The 20024-nt window shown below is 56.1% G+C and overlaps 1 protein-coding gene across 1 annotated transcript; it reads left to right on the forward strand.

Annotated features, from left to right (window-relative positions):
• Nucleotides 1-477: 477 nt before the first annotated feature.
• Nucleotides 478-16227, forward strand: CELF3 (CUGBP Elav-like family member 3). Its single transcript, XM_089915524.1, has 13 exons — nt 478-1221; nt 2453-2535; nt 7657-7705; nt 8139-8267; nt 8405-8484; nt 9576-9719; nt 9901-10042; nt 10289-10443; nt 10755-10920; nt 11224-11364; nt 11597-11740; nt 12468-12604; nt 14248-16227. The coding sequence occupies exons 1-12, from the start codon at nt 1077-1079 to the stop codon at nt 12593-12595; spliced, it is 1506 nt and encodes a 501-aa protein (XP_089771650.1). The 5' UTR covers nt 478-1076; the 3' UTR covers nt 12596-12604; nt 14248-16227.
• The last annotated feature ends 3797 nt before the right edge of the window (nt 16228-20024 follow it).

The raw sequence follows: 20024 nt of genomic DNA on the forward strand, positions 1-20024 counted from the left end.
GGTCTTCTCTTCCAGCACCGGGGACAGCTCCAGCCCCCGGAACAATGAAACCCACCTTAGGGCTCCTCTATAAATTCTCCATCTTAGTGCCATGCCCAACTCGTGATTAGGGAGTAAGATGGGGGAAGGGTTATTATCAACAGGACCAGCTGCTCTTCTGGGGGTGGGAAGGGAGTCAGGGAGGAAGGAGATAGGAAGAGGGCGTGGCTCTTGTCTGGATTGTGCGTCCCTCTCCAGGGTAGAGAATTTGTCTTCCACCCCTGAGACTGACATCACTGATGTCAGGGGAAAGGAGGTGGGAGTGGGGAGGGGGGTGTGGAGGGGGGAGGTTTTTGTTGAGGAGAGCGCGGCCGGAGAGCAGAGCTCCGGGACCCAGGTGACCGGGAAAGCAGGCAGCCCCAGCGGCGGGAGCAGCCAGCAGCAGCCCAGGCCCGGGGACCGGGGTGGGGGTGGGAGGGGGGCTGAGGGGAGGACCTGAAGGGAGGCGGCAGGGCCAAAGGGACCCCCGGCGCCCTGCCGCCATCAGAGATCAAGCATCTGGCATCAGGGATCTTCGGACCCAGCAGAAGGATCAGCCACAGGGGAGGTGTCCTCCCAGGGAAGCCAACGAGAGCTCCACCTGCCCCACATCAGGAGTGCCCCCCACCCCCAACGCTGCTGGCAACCATACCAGGACCCTAACCCCTCAGCCTGAAACCCAATCACCCTCCTCAGGCCCTTTCCTCCACCTCCAGCTCTAATCTCAACCCCCAGTTCCCAGCGCCCCTGCTACCACCCTAACCCGCCAGGTCTTGGCCACACTGCCCCCCATCCTGGGATATCTGCCAGATCTCTGGGAGGGAGATCGTTTGCTTGGGCTATGCCCCCTGGTGGCATGACAGTGTCTGCCTAGACCCCTGACCCCGAGCCCTCAACTCCCTGGGCCTCCTTTGTATGAAGAGCGGCCCCTCCGCTCAGCACTGTGGTTGAGGCCAAAGGGAAAGCCAGCCCCGGCCACTTGCCTCCTTGCTGGGCAGCTCCCCCTGGCCTTCGGGCCTCTCCCTGCTCCCCTCGGCCCCTTCTCCTGGGCCGCCCCAATGAAGGAACCGGATGCCATCAAGCTGTTTGTGGGGCAGATACCGAGGCATCTGGAGGAAAAGGACCTGAAACCCATCTTCGAACAGTTTGGTCGGATCTTCGAGCTGACTGTCATCAAGGACAAGTACACCGGGCTGCACAAGGGTGAGGGGTCAGGCCAGGCTGGAGAGGCTTCAGGGAGTGGGCTGGGAGGTTGGGAGGCTGGGAGGAGGTGGGGAAGCCAGGCTGGAGGGATGGAGTGGCTGGAGAAGGCTGATCTGGAAGGAAAAGAGTTCATGGGCTGGGGAGTGTGGATGGAGGAGCTAGAAGAGAACTCAGCTAGGGTGACCAGGGGACCCCAGGTGGAGGACCAAAGAGAGCCTCTCTGGGGGAAGAGTTGTCAAGGTGGCTGCAGAGATGCGGACCCCAAAGTTGAGGGGGATGATGTGGATGAACTCAAGGAAGGATGGAGGAACGAGAGAGCTGGTTTGAGAGATAAGGAGCTGGGCAGGGGTGTGTGTGTGGAGGGGGGCAGCACGCACAAGACTGAGAGTCTTAGTAGCCTCAGATACTATTGGGATGGGGGTCGGGACACAGGGTCAGGTGCTCAACCTGGAAAGAGTGGATGTTCGTGGAGTGGGCAGGGCAGCTCCAGAACTAAAGAGGGGGACCTGGGAAACAGTGTAGGACAGAGATTGGTAAAGATCTGGGAAGCATAGGGACTCGAAATTTAAGGGAGCTGGGGGTGAAAGAGGATGTGCCTCAGGCCAAAGGGCTGTGCAGCTAAGCAGGGTCAGGCCTGGGGTCAGGCCTTGGAGAGCCCCAGACACTGGGAGTCAGAGGGGCCACGCTGCCTCCCCCTCCACCGGCCCAGGGACTCCGGCTCCCCACTCTTCCCTTTCCTTCTCTAGTCAGCTCTCCACCCTCCACCTGCCTCCCATGGAGCTGGAGAGAAAGGAGGAAATAGAGAAAATGGGAGAGGACAGGGCTGATGATGACCAAGATGGAGGGAGGTGGAGGCAAAGGAGAAAGGGGAAAGGAGACCAGCTAAGGAAGACAGAAAACCACACTACACGTACTTGTCTGGAGATCACATGCCCCTTCTCCTCCCCCCACACAAAGCCCCAGCTCCCACAGCCCAGGCGTTCTCCCTCTTCCATCACCCCACCATGTAAGCCTCCTGGTCTCGGGGTCTCTGCCCTGTGCTCATCAGCCCAGAGGCTCCGGGGACGAATGTGCACCCCCTCTCAGACACCTCCCCACCCCAGCAGGCAGAAGGTGGCAAGAAGGGACAAGCTTCCCAGTCCTCAGTTTCGTGGGGGGTAGGGGGCCTTTTAGGGAGGGGAGACCGGGGACTTACCCCCGACCCGGTCTCTCTGCCCCTGCCCCTCCTCAGGATGTGCCTTCCTGACATACTGTGCCCGCGATTCAGCCCTGAAGGCCCAGAGCGCCCTGCACGAACAGAAGACGCTTCCAGGGGTGAGTCCCGGCCTTTTCAAGGCCAGGGGGCTGAGAAGGGCCTTAGAAGGGGCACCACCTTCCCAAGACACTGAGTGTATTTTCCACCTCCTCTCATCACCGGGAAGCCCCTACCTCCTTGTAGCACCCCGCCTCCTTGCTGAAGATGCACGCATGTCTTCTCACCAAGAGAGAAGGAAAACGGCGATGAGCAGAGTAGATATAACCCTTGCAAAGAGCAGAGGTAGCCCTTTCCCCACTTCCCAACCTGCCCCTGGGGCAGCACTTAGAGGAGGGACTTAGCTGGTTGGGAGGCATGGGGAGAAGACTTTGGACACCAAGTGCAGGGCCGAGTGAGCAGGAGGCACTCTTTCTGGCTCTGGGGAGGAAATCTGCCTGTGAAATGGGGGAGGGGTGCCTGCGGCCCGAGATGGGCAGCTGGTGCCTGCCCGCCTGGCATCTCTGTGCTGACTTCTGAGGTCGAACAAGCTCACCTCACGTCTCCCAGGAAAAGCCGCGGGAACAGTGCCACAGGGCATCAGGGTGGTCAGGGCCTGGTGGGCCTGGGCTGGGAGTAAGCCCTGAGGAGGGGGGCTGCGGGCAGCAGACAAGGGCAGGGGCAGCCATCAGTGTGGAAGATCAGGCCTGACCCCACCAAGTGTGCCCAGGGAGGCAGGGGGTGCCTCTGACATGGCCTCCCTCCTGCAAGGTCAGAGCTCTTTGTCTTCTTCCCAGGCAGCCTTGCAGCTCATCCCAGGCCTGGGCTGGCACGGACAGGAATAAAAAATCTCAGACTGCCCCCCAGTTACCCATCCTGTGGGGAAAGGATGTGCCATTCCCTTTCTGTATCTATCGGCTTCTGTTGTCTTCCCTGGAAAGTACCTCTTGAGAGCTAACTCCACCCTTCCCTCCAGCCAACATTTGCTAAACACAGTCTGAGTGCTGGAGACACACCTGTCACATCTTCTCCTTCCCTCGTGTGGGAATGGAGATGGAGCCCGATCCTCTAGCTCTTCCTGGGAGAGGAATAGACAAAACAGATGGGAAGGGCGGCGGGGGGGATCTAGGAAAATTAGAACTGTCTCCACCACTCCCAACTTCACACCCTCCATGGCCCTGTGACCCTCTGTGGCCCTCAACCCTAAATACCACTATAGGAAAGCAGATCTGCTGCCAGCTCCCCACCTTCACCCCACTATCTTATCCAGTCGGGGGCAAGGTAGCCCAGAACAGCCATCACCCACAGAGTTAAGGATCTGTGTATGTGTGAGCAGGCTCGGGCTCTAAGAAGCGTGTGTGTGTGTGTGTGTGTGTGTGTGTGTGTGTGTGTGTTTGGGCACATGAAGCCCTGTTCCCATCACATGACCTCACAACTCTCCTCTCTCTTTCCTCTGGGGAGGCCCCCCCACAAATCAACAGTTTTCATTTCCATTGCCGTTTCTCTGTCTTTTTCTGTTGTCTCCTATCTCTCAGAGCCCCTGCGGAAACCAGAGAGGGACGAGGGAGAAGGTAGAAAGCAGGGATACTGGAGTGGGGACATGGGTGAGAGAGACGGCGCCGGGTGCACAGGAGTCCCAGGGCCATCTGTGCCAGCTGGGGGCTTCTGCCCTGGCTCTGTCCCCCTCCAGCTGCCTGTGTGGCTCAGGCAGGGCTACGCCCTGGGTGTGGAAAGGCGCTGCCTCCTCTTCCTGAGGTAATAAGGCCCAGGGTGGGAGGCGAGTGAGAAGGGAGCCCCAGTTAATAATTGTTGAGCCTTGCCCCAAGCTCCCAGGTGAGGTTGAGTCCTCCACTTTGGCCCTTGCCCCAGGGGACAGAATCCAGAGGCACCTGACAGAGCCTTTAGTAGGAAATGAGGGGTTCTATCCTCCAAGGGGACCCCCGTGCTGGGGGTTTGGGGGAGCAGATGTCTATAACCAAGCTCTGCCTGACCCTTTGTGCCCCCAGATCTTTTCTCAGCCACCTGCCTTTCTGGCAGCAGTGTTTCCCCTCAGACAGTCATTGAGTGTGAGTGTGTGTGTGTGTGTGTGTGTGTCCAGTGTGCCAGCTCTTGCACAACTGTTGGGAAGTTCCTCCTACTGTCTAATCTCCATGCCCTCTGACTGCAGGTTCTTTCTTTAATGGGGGCATTTACCCGCTCTCCTTTCTCCCCATCTTTGTCAGCTCAGAATCTGGAAGGTGCCACCATATTTGAGTGATGATTCAGGCTGCAGAGAGAAAGAATGGGAGCTGGGCCTATGGCCATGGAACCCCATTTCCTTCTCTCTCCCCTAAGAGTTCCCAGGAGAGGCTCTGTCACAGGTCCCTGGATTCTTCCTAGGAGCAGGGTGTGACCTCCTGGAGGTGGTGGTGTGAAGGACCCCTGTCTGGCCTGCGCTTCCCCCTCTACTTGGGCCAAAATCCCACTCTGGGGACATGGGTCCTCCCCGTCATCTTGCCTTTGGGCAGGTGGATTCTGGCTCCATGGAGAGGACCTGTGTGTGGTCTGGGACACCAGGCGCAAGTCTGGAGTCGGGAGTGGCAGGGCACCAGGGCTGTGCCCTCAGGAAAATTAGATCTGTAGGCATGGGGAGCTCTTCTTGGAAGTGGGGTCTTAGCTATTGGTGAGAGGGACTTACTTACAAGTGATCATGTTGGTAGGGGCCTCAGGGATACTTGGTAGGAGTATAAATAGCCCCTTCTTCTTTGGGAGGCCCTGGGGAGGGCTTATCACCTGGTGGGTGGTAGCTAGGGAAGAGAGGCGCCCGGCGCCAGGTTGCCCGGTAAACAGGGCCCAGCTGGACTCAGGGGAGGAGGCAGGTGTGCCCGAGCTGAGCTAACAAAGGCCGAGCTTCCCACAGGAAGTGCCAGGCCAGGAAGGAGAGGCTGGGAACGGGGCACTGGGGGCCACTGAGGGAGGAGTCTGTCTGTGAGGGAGTGGGGAGAGCCTTCCGTCAACGTGGTCTGTGCTGTGGTCTGCGCACTTGTGTGTGTTTTTGTGCGAATCCATATCAGCTGTGGATACTTATTGATATGCTATTTTTGTGCCTGGGAGCCTTGCAGGGAGGGAACACCATCCTTTCTCCCTGGATCCCAGGTTCCCCATCCCCAACTAGAGCAACAAGTCCCCAGGGGCCTGTTGGGAAGGGGTTAGTGCCGAGCATAAGAATTCCCCGAAGCTGTGACTCCAATCCTACCTCTCCTGTAGTGGGAGCTGGGGGGCTGGCTGCTGACCTGCCTGTAAGAGGACTTCCTGATGGCTTTGACCGGAGTACGGGAGAGAAGGGGAGTGAAGGACCAAGAGTCCTGAGTGTCTGACCCCCACCCCTTGCTACACACACACAAACTCACACACACAAACTCACACGCGCTCCTGAGGAGATTGAACCTCCGATGGGATAATCCCAGATTGGTGGAGGATAAAGCTGGGGCAGATTGGCCAGAGGATTTGTGTGACTGTTCCCCCTCCACCACCCCCACCCCCACCCCCAGCTGCTCTCAGATCCAGAGATTGGGGGGGAGGGGTGGACAGGGAGGAAGTATTGGTTGAGGCGGGGCCTAGATTTGATCCGGGCTGAAAATACCTCACCTGCAGAGTCCAGCCAGACTGACTGGCATGGCGTGACACCTGGGAACAGGGTGCAGTGTGAGAAGGGGCAGGGGCAACTATCATTTCTGCACTTCTCTGTGTTAAGTGCTGACACACAAGACCTCAAGGATAGAATACTAGAGCTGAGGGGAACCTGACTCTAGATCGCCTGATCCAGCCCATTTTACAGATGAGGAAGCTGAGGCCTAGAGGAGAGAAATGACTTGTCCAAGGTCACCCAGCCAGTGAGTGGCAGAGCCAGTCCTCAAAGTCCAGTGCCTTTCCTGAGGGTAACTTTGGCCCCACCCTCAGAATTTGGATGAATGTTTTCTTCTGTTTACTTATTATTTTGGTCACTAGAACTAGGGCTGCCCCACCATCAGATGAATGGGGTGGCCAGGTGTGGCCCCAGGGGTCAAAGCCTTCAACAGCAAAATATTTTCAGATGTGAAATACTGAGTCCTTCCCTCCCTCTCCAGTTCCTAAGATGCTCCCCACACTGGTTAAGGAAATCAACCTGCGGGAGTCATTCCCAAGTCCTCTTACCAGACAGGAACATGGAGTGGGGAACTGTCTGCATTTCCACTGGAGGCTGAACAAAGGGAGATGCTGCAGGAGTAGGCAGAGGGTAGAGCTCAGGAGGACTTCCGGGTACCCGGAGAATCGCGAAAGAGCACAGGACAGCATTTCCTCCTTTAGAGCTGTCTTGGTGGTGAGACATCAAGGATTTGATCTGGAGGAGGAAGGCAGGAGCTTGGACAGTATGGCCCCTGCAGGGCCTGCTCAGCGCCTCCCTCCAGAATCAGGAAGCTCTCCTGGGCCCCTCCCCCACCTCCCAGCCCCCACCAAATCCTCCACCCCCAGCATACCCTGTTGCCACCCACCCTCCCCACTCCTTCTCCGGGTGTGTGGAGCAGCAGAAGTGATGACGTCACCATGGTCGCCTGGGCGACGGGGACGGATAAATCAGGCTGAGTGGGCGGTTGCCATGGCGCGCATTCTCCCGTTGCCACGGAGACTGGGCATCTGCTCCCTTTGTGCTGCCCGAGTGCCTTCCCCCTGGGGTCAAGGGGTGTAGGGGGGCAGAAAGAGAGGCAAACACACCTCTAGGGGTCAGAAGGAAGTCGGGGCATCTGTGGGGTCTCCCTCAGTCTAGAGTCTTCCTTGGGGCTGCTTGAGGGGGTGGCCTCTGTTGCTCCTACTTTGTAGAACTGAGGCAGCTTTTGCTGAACAGCCCTTAGTTGGGCTCTAACTCAGGACCCGGGTCCTATGGGCAGCCCCACTCTCCCCCTAAGGAGGGCAGCACCTCTCCCTGGCCGAATCATCTGGGGCCCTACCTGAGCTTAGAGTCGTGCCCCAGGAGCAGCCTCCTCTACATCCTCTCCTTCCACTACCTCTAATCCCCTCAGGTCCAATCCTAAACAAGATTAAGCCCCATCCCTCCCTTCCCATCAGCACTTTAGAGGGCTGGGCCTGGGGCTTACTCCCTCTAGCCTCTCCACAGGTCCTGGCCTGGGGAGGCCTCCTGGGGTGGTCAGAGGAGGTCCCCAGCAGTTGCTTTCTCTTCTTTCCTTTAGATGAACAGGCCGATCCAGGTCAAGCCAGCCGACAGCGAGAGCCGAGGAGGTAGGTTCTGTACCTTGGGACTCAATCCTTTTCCCTCAATCCGCAGGCCTAGGACTTGGAGTAGCTGAGGGGCAGGCTTTCTGAGGAAGAAAGTCTGAGAATTCTGAAGGGTTCCCAGTCAAGATGGGCATAGGAGTCAGGGTGGCCAGAGGGGATGTGATCCAGCCCATTGCAGAGACGGCAAGACTGAGGCCCAGAGTGGAGTGCAAGTCAGTCCTTCAGAACTGGTATGCACAGTCTATGTATCTGCAGCCCATCCCCCAACCATCCCTTCTTTCATGCCCTAGAGCCATCGGTCAGGGGTGAGGGGAGTTCCAGGGAAGAGCTGAAGGCAAAGGGGAGGGGTCTCTCTGCCTGTCCCAAGCTGGAGCAGGGCTGGGAAAGCAGCCTGGAGGCCCTGAACCTGCCCCTCCTCCTGTGCCCTACCCGCCAGAAGACCGGAAGCTCTTTGTGGGGATGCTAGGGAAGCAGCAGACAGATGAGGACGTCCGGAAGATGTTCGAGCCTTTCGGGACCATAGACGAGTGCACTGTGCTCCGGGGCCCAGACGGCACCAGCAAAGGTAGCCCACCGATACCCCTTCCCCGCAGGGCACTCCGCCTTCCTGCCCCTCCCCCACTGGTTCCGTGGGCAATGGGGACTGTCGGGGCCCTCAAGGGTGGGCACTCACCCCTTCCTCCTCCCTCTTGAACTCTCCAGGCTGCGCCTTCGTGAAGTTCCAGACTCACGCCGAGGCCCAGGCAGCCATCAACACCCTTCACAGCAGCCGGACCCTGCCGGTGAGTCCCGTTGCCCCAGCCCTCAGGCCTCTTCCAGCCTGGCTGGGCCCACGCCAGACCCTGGCTCAGAGGGCGCAGTCCATTTTGGATAGGGTCTTTACTATCCAGAATGGACTGCCTATTATTGAATGACTATTATTCAAAAAGAATTTTCTGGCAGAAGAATCAAACCTCTTAGGGACAGCTTCCCCTTTCCAATAACATCTCCCAGCCCCTCCTCTCCTGCCTCCTCCAGCCCTCAGCCCTGGTCACCTCTCACCTCTTCTCCCTCCTTCCCATATCGCATCCCCCCCCCCCCCCCCGCTTCCCCGCCTCACTGGCTGGGCATCGGGACACTTGTTTAGAGGCCCCACGTGCCCTCTGCACATTCATCCTGCTGCCCCACACATTAGCAGTGGGTCAGCTGACTGATCTCGCAGAGGGCTCCCCCAGCAGAACAAACCTCTCAAAAGGAACTAGCTAAAAAAAAAAAAAAGGAACTAGCTAGCTCCCAAGGAGGTGAGCTTCCTATAACTCGAGGTTCTCCAGCAGAGGCTGGGCAAGCACTTAGCAGGGACCTGGGCGAGAGGACGCAGCATCAGATAGAGAACTGCGTTCCAGACCCTAGGATTCCACAACAGTCCTTGCAGATGTTCCAGGCTGGTTTTTATTTGGCATAGGCTGGTATGAAACTTTAAGGCTGCATCCCTGAGCACACCGTGAGGACTGGGATGTGGGAGCATGGGGTGAGGTAAGGGGGTGGGGTAGCTACCAGACAAGACGAGCTTGAGGTTAAACGTTTGCTGTGGCTTGATCTACCCTGGGGAGGATTTCCGGCTCAGAATCTTCATGGAGAAGCCAGGACTGCCCTTTGCATTCTGGGAGCACTTTCCCTTTCCCAGCACATTCCTCTACGTTTTTTAGTCTTTTGTACAGTCTGGCACAGGGGGAGGGTGGGATGAAAGTCTCCCCGCTTTGACATAGGCACAATGATGGCTGCCCTCCCAAAGAGGCCAAGCCATGCGTGGTGGAACTGAGGCCAGGTCGTGAGGGCTCTGGGGAAGAGAGACCCCGACTCTGTCCCTCTGACCACATGGGGGGCCGGTGCCCAGGGTGCCTCGTCCAGCCTGGTGGTGAAGTTTGCTGACACGGAGAAGGAGCGAGGTCTCCGCCGAATGCAGCAGGTGGCCACCCAGCTGGGCATGTTCAGCCCCATCGCCCTCCAGTTCGGAGCCTACAGCGCCTACACCCAGGCCGTGAGCACTGCCCTCACGCCCCCCAACCCCTCCTCCCTGTGCTGGGCCGGGCCCATCCCCACGCTCTCCAGCATCCTGCCCCCCCGCCCCCACCACCAATGCCCAGGACCAGGGTTGGGAGGGGAGCCAGGCCAGGGTGCAGGGGGGCTGGCCCCACTCTCCTCTCTTCCCCTGTCCCCAGCTGATGCAGCAGCAGGCGGCCCTGGTAGCGGCTCACAGTGCCTACCTCAGCCCCATGGCCACCATGGCTGCCGTGCAGATGCAGCACATGGCCGCCATCAATGCCAATGGCCTCATCGCCACCCCCATCACCCCATCCTCAGGTAAGGTCCAGGCAGGGCTGGGCTGGGTGTGAGTGGGGCAGGTCAGGGGAGCTACCACGTGGTGGGGGAGGGGAGGGGGGCACAGGGCATCACTCAGGGAAGCCATGGGGGCTGGGAGGGGTTCAGGGGTCAGAGAGTAGCCTGCTTCCTCCCCTCTGCCCTCAGACTTGTTGACTGCTTCTCTGCATTTGTGTGTATGTGTGTGTCTGCTTCTCTGTTCTGTCTCTGCCGCTTTCTCTTCCCCAGGAACCAGCACCCCTCCTGCCATCGCTGCCACGCCCGTCTCTGCAATCCCTGCTGCCCTGGGCGTCAACGGCTACAGCCCGGTGCCCACCCAGCCCACTGGGCAGCCTGCCCCTGATGCTCTGTATCCCAACGGGGTTCACCCCTACCCAGGTGGGGTTCTCTGCCTACCCACCCCTCTCCCCAGCAACCGCCCCAGCTATTGCTCTCACTGCCGACAGGCATGACACACCTTCCCTCTCCAGGCTGTGGGGTGATAACGGCGCTTTCTCCTGCTCTGTCACCCTGGGCAGGGATGTTCCTTCCTGGTCTCAGCCAGGGAAGCTGAGGCACAGAGAGGCGAAGTGAGTTTGTCCAGGGTTGCACAGCCAGTCACAGACTCAAGTCTTGCTAACGCCAGGCTCTCCCCTCTCCCTACGGCTCTGTGCATTTCCACCCTCTCATTTCACATCCCATGCTCTCCCATGAGGCTCTCCTCCCCACCTGCCTGGCCTCTGCTCCAAGAGGCACTGGTGGGGCTCCCAGCAGCATCCCAGCCCCACCCTCACGGTCAGTGCTGCTCTCCCCAGCCCAGAGCCCCGCGGCCCCCGTGGACCCCCTGCAGCAGGCCTACGCGGGGATGCAGCACTATACAGGTGAGGAGCCCCAGCGCAGGCCCCGGCCTGGGTGGAAGGGTTGGTAAGAGCAAAAGAGGCCCAGAAGTTGGGCCTGGGCTTTGTGCTGTCTGCCAGCCACCCCGTCAGACTTCCCAGCAGGCCATACCTGTGAGGACACGCCTTTACGGGCACAGTCTGAGGCAGCTCCCCCTATGACACCTCTCAGCCCTGTCCACTCCATCGGCCTGGGCGAGGGAGAGGGGGACTGGGGTGGCTGGGAGGGCCAGGTGGGGCAGGGGCCTCTCAGGAACCCCATTAGCTCTCTCTGTCCTCCCCCCGCAGCAGCCTACCCGGCAGCCTACAGCCTGGTGGCACCCGCGTTCCCACAGCCTCCTGCCCTGGTGGCCCAGCAGCCTCCGCCTCCCCCCCAGCAGCAGCAGCAGCAGCAGCAGCAGCAGCAGCAGCAGCAGCAGCAACGGGAAGGTGTGGCCTGGGCAGGGAGTCCCAGCCAAGAGCCTTCAGGGCTGGGGTGCCCTTGTCGTGGGCTCCAAGGCCAGCTCTGGCCCCATGTGTGGGGATGAAACTGGGGGGAGGGCGGCAGGTGAGGTGGCTGGCGCCCTGGCCCACATGTTGGGGGCTGCCTTCCCCAGCCCCCTGCACCTTGAGTCTGTCTCCCAGTCACTGAGCTCTTCCTTCCGTCTCCGCTGCCACCCAGGCCCTGATGGCTGCAACATCTTCATCTACCACCTGCCCCAGGAGTTCACTGACTCAGAGATCCTCCAGATGTTTGTCCCCTTTGGCCATGTCATCTCAGCCAAAGTCTTTGTTGACCGGGCCACCAATCAGAGCAAGTGTTTTGGTAAGAATATGATGATCTAAAAGATAAAATATAGCACATTTTGGCCAAACTCCAGATGAGGTCAAGATCTGATGCATTTGCAGGCACTTATGGTTGCAATGGACCCAGTAGTTGAAATCCAGACTGTCCAAGAGTCTGAAAGGACCAGTTTTTACACTCCTGACATCCCATACCAGCTGCTGCCCAGGCCCATCTCTTCCTCCAGAAAACCACATCTTTTCTCCTTAAGAACTGGTCAGATCCATGCTCTGTGAGGATTGGAAGAGGCTCGGGAACTGGGGAAGTTCAGTTGTCAAAAGGAAGGCTTAGGGAGCAGGGTTTAGCTGCCTTCACTCTTTGAAAGGCTGCTTCAGGGGAGAAAGGGGACGTGCTTGTCCTCTGGGCTTCAGAAGTCATTTAGGGTCCGGAGTGGAGGTTTCAAAAGGCAGGTTCTGAGCTACCCAGGCCAAGGAAGGGGCTGCCGCCGCTCAAAGAATGCTGAAAGGAATGTCCCAGGGTGTGTGAGAGGCTGGACTGGACTCATTCACTCAGCCTGTCAACCAACAGCTACTTACCGAAAGCCTCCTGTGTGCTGGGCAGTTTTCCGGGCATTTGGGAGACCTGGAGGAAGTAGGGTGGTGACGGGAAAGCAAAGAGCAGGCCTCGGCCTAAGCACAGGACAGTGGGGCAGGGCGGGGGGGGCGGGGGGGTTGGCGCTGGGCCAGGCCTTATGCCCCTCTCACCTCAGGCTTTGTGAGTTTCGACAATCCGGCCAGTGCCCAGGCTGCCATCCAGGCCATGAACGGTTTCCAGATTGGCATGAAGCGCCTCAAAGTCCAGCTAAAGCGGCCTAAGGATGCCAACCGGCCCTACTGAGGGCCCCAGGTGGGTCCCGCTCCCGTCCTGTGACCTCTCCAGCCCCTTCACATGGCAGCCAGGGCCCTCACTTGGACTGCCCCCACCCCCTTTCCCACCACCCTCAGGGATGCCCACCCCTGACTCTGGGCACTTGAGGCAGGGATCTGGAGCAGCTTCCTCAGCTGTTTTTCAATCACCCGAGTCTCTCTCTCTTTCACTTTCTCTCTCACTCTCTCACACACACGCACACGCACACGCACACACACACGCGTGCGCGTGTGCACACACACTCACACTGTGACCCCAGAGAGAGCCAGGTCTGTATATGTCTGTGTCCACTCCCTAGAACCTCCCCAATATCTGGTCTCGTTTGTCTGGTCAGTGTCCATGTGTCTTGTGTGTCTCTTTTTCTGGTTTTCCTTTAGGTTGGAATAGAATTAGGGGAGTAGGGTTTGGGGAATAGGGGGCTGGTTTAAGGTACCGGAGGGTCCTAGAATCACTGGCTCCTAGAGTATCTGTTGTCCTGAGAAGTGGGGACATCAGGTCCCGGTGCCCTGGACCCCAGGTGATTTCCCTCATGTGGCAGTAGACCCACGGGACAGGGGAGAGTACACAGAACAGACTGGGGGGAGTCCGAGTGTCAGGGCTCTGGGGAGCAGCTTTGGTTCAGGTGGAGGCAGCTGGAATGCTGGACTGCCTGTGAATTTCACTTAACAGGTCCCCTCCTCCCCACTGCCCGGCAGCCGCCAACCTCATGGCCACAGAGCTGTGAGCTTTCATTACTTTTGTGTTGTTTAATCTCCTTTGGACCAAACCCCTGAAAAAAAACAACCCAAGAACAATACCCACATTTTCTGTTTTTCCCCCTTTCCCCCCAATCCTGGCTGCTTAACTCCTCCCACCCTGGGGGCCCCCCAGCCCAGGGCCCGTGTCCATTGTCGGCCGAAGCCCCCATCCCCGGACCCCTGCTCCGGGCCCCTGTAAGTTGCATGGAACGAGCGTGTTGTCTTTGGAGCCGATTGTTTGTTATTTGGGGAGGGGGCCGCGGAGGGAAGCGCCCCCCAGCCCAGAGTCAGGGCCGGGGGCAGCTCGCGGGACGTGCTTGGTCAACAGTGGTTGGTGACTGTGGTCTGTGTTCCGTGCATTTCTCTCTCGCTTTCTTTGTTCCTTTCCAAAAAGGAATGAGAGCGCCCCCTAGGGGCTGGGGGGTCTCGCTCGCCCCCACGAGACTCCAGCCCTAAGTCCAGCCCTGGTTCCACCCTGGCCGCCCTTTTGCGGGTGCCCCCTTGCTCTTTTTCCAGGTGTCTGTCCCGACACTGCACCCTCCTCCTTTCTCTGAGTCACCTCTGCCTGCCTGTTGTCTCATTTCTTTGCCCCTCCTCCTCTAGTCCCTGTCTCCGTGATCTTCCATGTTCCTTCCCTCACGGGCTGTTTGAGTATTTCCTTCCTAATATCCTTTGGTTTCTTGTGTCATTCGCCCCTCCCTCCCGTCTCCTCCATCCCTGCCCCTTGTCGAATGGCTGGGGGGCCGGATGGTTCAGTTTGGACCGAGGCCTTTCTGATGACCTGCCTTCCTCAGCCGCCCCAGCTCCCTCTCCCCACCCAGGGCCTTGGACCTGCCTCAGCTGCCGTCTTCTCCACAGCTTCACCCACGTTTCCTTCCTTCACAGGCCTGGAGACACCAGAGGAAGGGGCGCCTCACCCCCTCGCCCCACGACTGGCCCCAGCCCTCTCTGCACATCTGCCCTGGGCCTTGATTGGGCTCTGGGGCAAACGCTGCTTCATGGCCCTGGGGGCACAGGACACCGGCCCACTCCCACCACCCCGCCTCCCCGAAGGGCCTGTTTCCTCCCAGGTGCCCTTTTGGCCTTTGTGAGGGAGCAAGGAACAGGCTCGAAGGCTCTGGGGTATCTGCCTTCTGCTGGGGCTCCTGTGACGGGCCTTCTGCGCCCAGCCTTCGCACTTGCCTCCCCCAGCAGCGGGCCTCTTCTACCTGTGCGGCCCGGGAGGGCAGCAGGGGCCTCCCACATGCTCCCTGCCCACCCTCGCCCCAGCCTCGCCCTCATATTCGGGGTTTCTCAGAAGCTGGTTGTCACACTCCCTGTGGCCACCCTCAGCTCGAGGTAGGATATCCCTGAACCCTGGGCTCCCAGCCCTAAAACTCACTGCCTCCCCCAAGGGCCCCCTCCAAGGAGAACGTGGAGGAGCCCTGAGGGCTGCCTCTCCGCCAGTCAGCCACAGAGACCCTCCTCCTTTCACGAGGAAAAGACCTCCCCCAAACCCCTAAAAATGTTTACAGTCTCTGCTGGCCCCTCCGTGTAAATAGCACTACCACCCGTGCGTTATCCAGCCCGGCCCAGCCCGGACGCTGCCATTTCTCTTTCTGGGGGTTTAGACAATGTTTCCCTTGGATTTTCTCTCTCTCTTGAGTTCTCCCTTTGCTTTGGGGGGTAATTGGGTATTTGGGAGGAGGGGTGTGGGGCGGGCTAAAGGGGTTTATTACCTGATCATTTTCTCTAGAAAGAGGTTTTAGGGAAGAGAAATGGGGTGGGGGTGGGAATGGTCCGGGGAGAGTGGGGAGTCCGTTTCAGACACTTCTCTATGCTTAACTTATTTATTTATTGCATTTTACTTTTAAAGAGTTGGTCTTTTCTGTCTAAATAAAGAAAAAGTTTAAAAGCATCAAATAAGTGTCTTGGGAGGTTGAAGGTAGGGGATGGTGCACATCGGGGACGGGGTGGGAGGGACGTGAGGAGAGTGAGGTTTGGGAGAGAAAACTCTATCAGGAAGGCCCAGCCCTTGCCTTAGAGCAGTGTCCAGGCACTGATCACGGCTTCATGATCCTATTCTTCTGCCCTTCTTTTGGGCTTAATTCTGGAATGCTCTGTAGAGCTGGGCACAGAGGGAAGAAAGCAGGTCAGCAGGCCTCTCTCCCGCATCCAGCCCTGTCCTTCTGAAGGCTGAGGACGTGCAGCCTCACACTCCAGACCTCCACTTCTCCCTTGTTCGTGTGAGGGAGCTGTCCCAGCACCCGGCCAGTGGGGCTACTGGGAGCTGACTATACCACCACCGTTTATGAAGCAGCTGCTCTGCACGTGATTCTGTTCTAGGTCCGTAATGTGCATTTTCTCATTTAACCTCCCAACAGCCCTATGAGGCAGGATAGAATTTTACAGACAGGGAAACGGAGGATTTGGAGGTTAGTTAACTTACCCAGTGTCACAGAGCGACTAAGGGATGGCTGCAGGAATAGAACCCAGGCCCCAAAGCCCATGAGGTGCTTGTCTCATAGCTTCAACTACCTGTTCTGTGACCTGAGGCAAAGATCCCAAGGAGTATCTAGCAGGCTGGAGCAGTGAAGGTGGATGCATTAGCCCTAAGGTCCATGCAGTTTCTAGATTCCTCTCTGTGAATTGCTTTCGGGCTGGGCTTCACACAGGTATCGTCTTTAACTTCACAACATATGGGCCATTTGCTTCTAGGCAGCTACCTGCTACCCCACCCTCATTACGTCCTGCTTATAAAGTTGCTCACTTTCCAGCCCAGATCTGGCCTGAGGCCAGGATGAGTAAATCCCCACAACTCACCCCTCACTCTGCCCCATACTTCTGCCTTCTCTTAAACTGCCCCAAACTAAGAAGAGTTAAAAACAGAAGTAACATGTGCAGCACTATAGGGACTATCTGTGGACATTGTTTCAGGAAAAAACGTCTCTCAGATTGGAAAGACATCAGGGATGGGACTTACTCAGAAGAAAGAGAATCCAGTCAGGATTCTGAGCCAAGTACGCAGCATCTCAAATCTCAGTTAAATAGAGATGTGTGTGTGTGCGCGTGTGCGTGTGTGCGTGTGCGTGTGTGTGCGCACGTACATGTGCATGCAGTCAGAGATGGGAAGAGGTGTGCAAGGAGGAAGGTAACAGGAGTTGGTATTAACACTATGAATTTTCCCCTGAGCTGCTCACCATGGCTTTGCAACAGTTTCTGGTCAGGACAGAGAGATGGAAAGTTGGGTTTAAACCAAAGGGCATCTCCCAGAGTGATTTACTGACTGGTGGGTTCTCCTGAGATGTGGGAGCTGGGGGGACTCGGAAGGCTCCTCCTTCCTGGCATCTTTCCAGATCGCAGGCAGCCCCTCAGTGTGGTAGCCCTTCACACAAACATTGAAGACTACACTTATTGTCTGTCACTGCTCACTGCTGTCCCCTCTCTCTGCAAGGCTACAGCCAGATTTTCTCCAGAGGAGCAGTAGATAAGTCAGGCTGAATGATGGGGATGAAGAAGACACAAAGGGTTCTTCTGGGGAGTCAAAACAACATCTGGGCAGGGATTCTCCAGGCCCTTTGACAGCAAAACACAGGAGGCCATCTGAGACGGAAAAGGAAGCTCCTAACTTGTTTCTTGTATGAACACAGACTTTTTCACACATCATACTGGCTTCAAATGTAGTAGGAAGGGTATAAAGGGTATAAAGGAGGGATAGTTCCGCTAACTACCAAAGTTCACTAACATCTCTTCTGAGCAGAAGAGGCCTCAGTAATAAAATGCAGAAGAAACAGAAAATGATGACAATAGGATCACCTAACTTCAGACCAAAGAAGATGAAACTCAGCACCAGTTTCTTCTAAAATAATCAAGTTACTGTTCAAATGTTAATGGCAGAATAAAGAGAAGAGAGAAGGAAAATAGCTTCTCGAGGCAGAAGAGTGGAGCTGACAGGTTAATAGCAGGGATTGGGAGAAGGCTTCTAGTTTTAGAAACAAAAACAGACATTTAGAAAAACATCCTCACTTCGGGGGACTGTGGTGATGAGAATGTGGCAGGGGAAAAGCCCTGGATTGTTCCTTCAATGCATTCTCATCCCGTCTGTATTTTCTGAGCTTTAAAATGTATGAATGTAATGCAAGGTGTCTTGCTTCCTTAGGATTGGGCCCTTCAGTAGCTTGACACCCTCTCTGACTTTCAGGGTTGCCTTTGTCTTTTCATCCTCCTGCTAAAATTTCAAAGGCTGTCACAGCCTTGGCTGCTTGTATTTGTGATTGAAGGAATTGCCACTCATGGCCAAGCCTCATTCTCGTCTCCAAATCTGAGAACTTGAGCAGCCCTGGCTCAAGCTCCCGGCTCTTAGACTCTCCCTTCTCTGGCCCCTCTTTCGGTCTATCTCCCTGAGTAGTCAGCTCCCTCTTGCTCCCCATAAATGGGGTTGCATCTTCCCATCTGCTCAGTGAAAACGACTCCCAGCTATGTGTTTCTAACCTAATGTTTCTCCTGAACTCAGTTTCAGTACTGCCTTTCCTCCCTCAGTCCTCCTTGCTCGCTCGTAAAGACCACCACTGTGTATCCACCCAGGCCAAAACTCTGATCACACCCTTTCTCTCACGTTTCATATCCAACCCAACTGCAAAGCCCTACTGGTTCTCTCTCTAAAATGCATCAGTGATGTACTCACGTCTGTCTCTCCATCTCCACCGCCATCAACACTGTCCAGGTCACCCTCGCCCACTGGAGGCCTGCAGTATCCTCCTTACCCGTCTCTGCATTTCCCCTCCTCTCCTACAACGTGCTCTCCAGAGAAGACACCTGTCGTCTACGAATTCATTCACAGGTATTTACTCTGCCTTATCACCACTGTATCCCCACCATCCTCATCAGTGCCCAGAGCATTAGAAGGTGCTCAGCAAATAATTAAGAAATAACTGCTGGACACCTGTATCTAGATTTCTCACACATGCCTGAATTATAATCGGTCCAAAGCTAAAATATTTTCTTCCCCAAAGTTCACCTAGCCATGAAATCTTGGGAGTCTTTTACTCCTCTCACATCAACTCAGTGTTTAATGCTAAATCATAAATGATTGTACTTCCACAGTTTTTTCATACCCATTTCCCTCGTTTCAAGTTATCACTGCCTCCACTTACTAACTAATCACGGCAGTCTCCTAATTGATCCCTCTGTATGTATTCTGAAATATCAGTGTTTCTAAAGCGGAGCTGATGAAAAACAAAACTTCTCTGGTTCTTTTTTCTGGCTGTGCCGTGGCTTGTGGGATCTTAGTTCCCCAACCAGGGACTGAACCTGGGCCATCGGGAGTGACAGCGAAGAGTCCTAACCACTGGGCCGCCAGGGAATCCCCCCTCCCTTTTTTTTTTTTTTTAACGTAGAGCACTTCACCTGGCATTTAAGGCTCTTCGAAGGCTTATCTTCTGTTTTATTCCTACACACACCTTAAGTTCTAATGAAACAGGACTATTTGTTGTTCATCTGGCCAAGTTTGATCCCCGCCACACCCATGTCTTTTCATTCCCAATTACTAGTGTCTGGCACATAATGGCTCAGTAAAGCTTGCTGAATGCCTTCTTGTTGAAATTCTGCTTAATCTAAACAGTTCACTTTCTTCATCAAGATTTCCTTCATTGGGCTTCCCTGGTGGCGCAGTGGTTGAGAGTCCGCCTGCCGATGCAGGGGACACGGGTTCGTGCCCCGGTCCGGGAAGATCCCACATGCCGCGGAGCGGCTGGGCCCGTGAGCCATGGCCGCGGAGCCTGCACGTCCGGAGCCTGTGCTCCGCAACGGGAGAGGCCACAACAGTGAGAGGCCCACGTACCGCAAAAAAAGATTTCCTTCATTGCCTTCACCCAGAGATCTTTCTCCCCTCCTTTTCTAGTCCCTCCGGCACTTAAGCCTTCCACAGCTAGGTCATGTGGTCATTCCTCTGAGAGGCTGCAAGTTAGCACAGTGTCTCTTGCTTCGCTTTTGTATCTATTGCAGTATCTAACACAATACCCTGCACACAGTAGACATTCAATAAATGTTTGACTTTAACTTCTATAATTCTAACTCTGGAGTTCCACTTTCTACTTCTCTGTGGATTCTTCCCTTGTTAAAGAAAAAAAAATTTTTTTTCCCCATTAGCACAGTAATATTTACCAGATTTCAATTATTGAATGCTAACGGCTCAGTGAGAGACCCACAACAATGTCTCCCCCCGAACTGCCAAACCAAATGTCAAACTACACCTTGCTCTTATGGTCTCCAATCAAGGAGCAAAAGCACATGGCTAGGGATTAGAAAAACAAAACAGGAAGGTTTATAAAAAATAATTTAAAATATCCAACCTAACATAAATGCTGAGCTTTTCAGAATAGATTCAGCCCATAAACTAACACACAGAGTAGGGTAGGTATCCTTAAGAGTAGGTACTCAGGCTACAACACCTGAGATTCCTCCGCAAAAGCAAAGAACATGCAAGACCACGCTTATTCTCAGGAGTGTGGGCAGAGGGGAGAATATAATCACCCAGAGGACACGGTATTGAGCTGGCATTCGTTAGGGGTAATAGGTACCATTCAGTTCAGATTCCAGAGAGAAGTTTCCTAAGTAACTTGAAAAATGAAAAAGTATATACATGAGGCTGGGGGCAGGCGGACAGTGCTAAGATCTGTCCCAAG

This window comes from Delphinapterus leucas, chromosome 1, assembly GCF_059928025.1.
Source record: "Delphinapterus leucas isolate spDelLeu-1000000601 "Yukka" chromosome 1, BTC_Dleu_Yukka2, whole genome shotgun sequence".
NCBI lineage: Eukaryota > Metazoa > Chordata > Mammalia > Artiodactyla > Monodontidae > Delphinapterus > Delphinapterus leucas.

Coding starts and splice junctions, on each gene's coding strand:
- CELF3 (XM_089915524.1), top strand. CDS start 1,077: ATGAAGGAACCGGATGCCATCAAGCTGTTTGTGGGGCAGATACCGAGG. Junction 7,706..8,138: donor CGACAGCGAGAGCCGAGGAG/GTAGGTTCTGTA, acceptor CCTACCCGCCAG/AAGACCGGAAGCTCTTTGTG. Junction 8,268..8,404: donor CCCAGACGGCACCAGCAAAG/GTAGCCCACCGA, acceptor TGAACTCTCCAG/GCTGCGCCTTCGTGAAGTTC.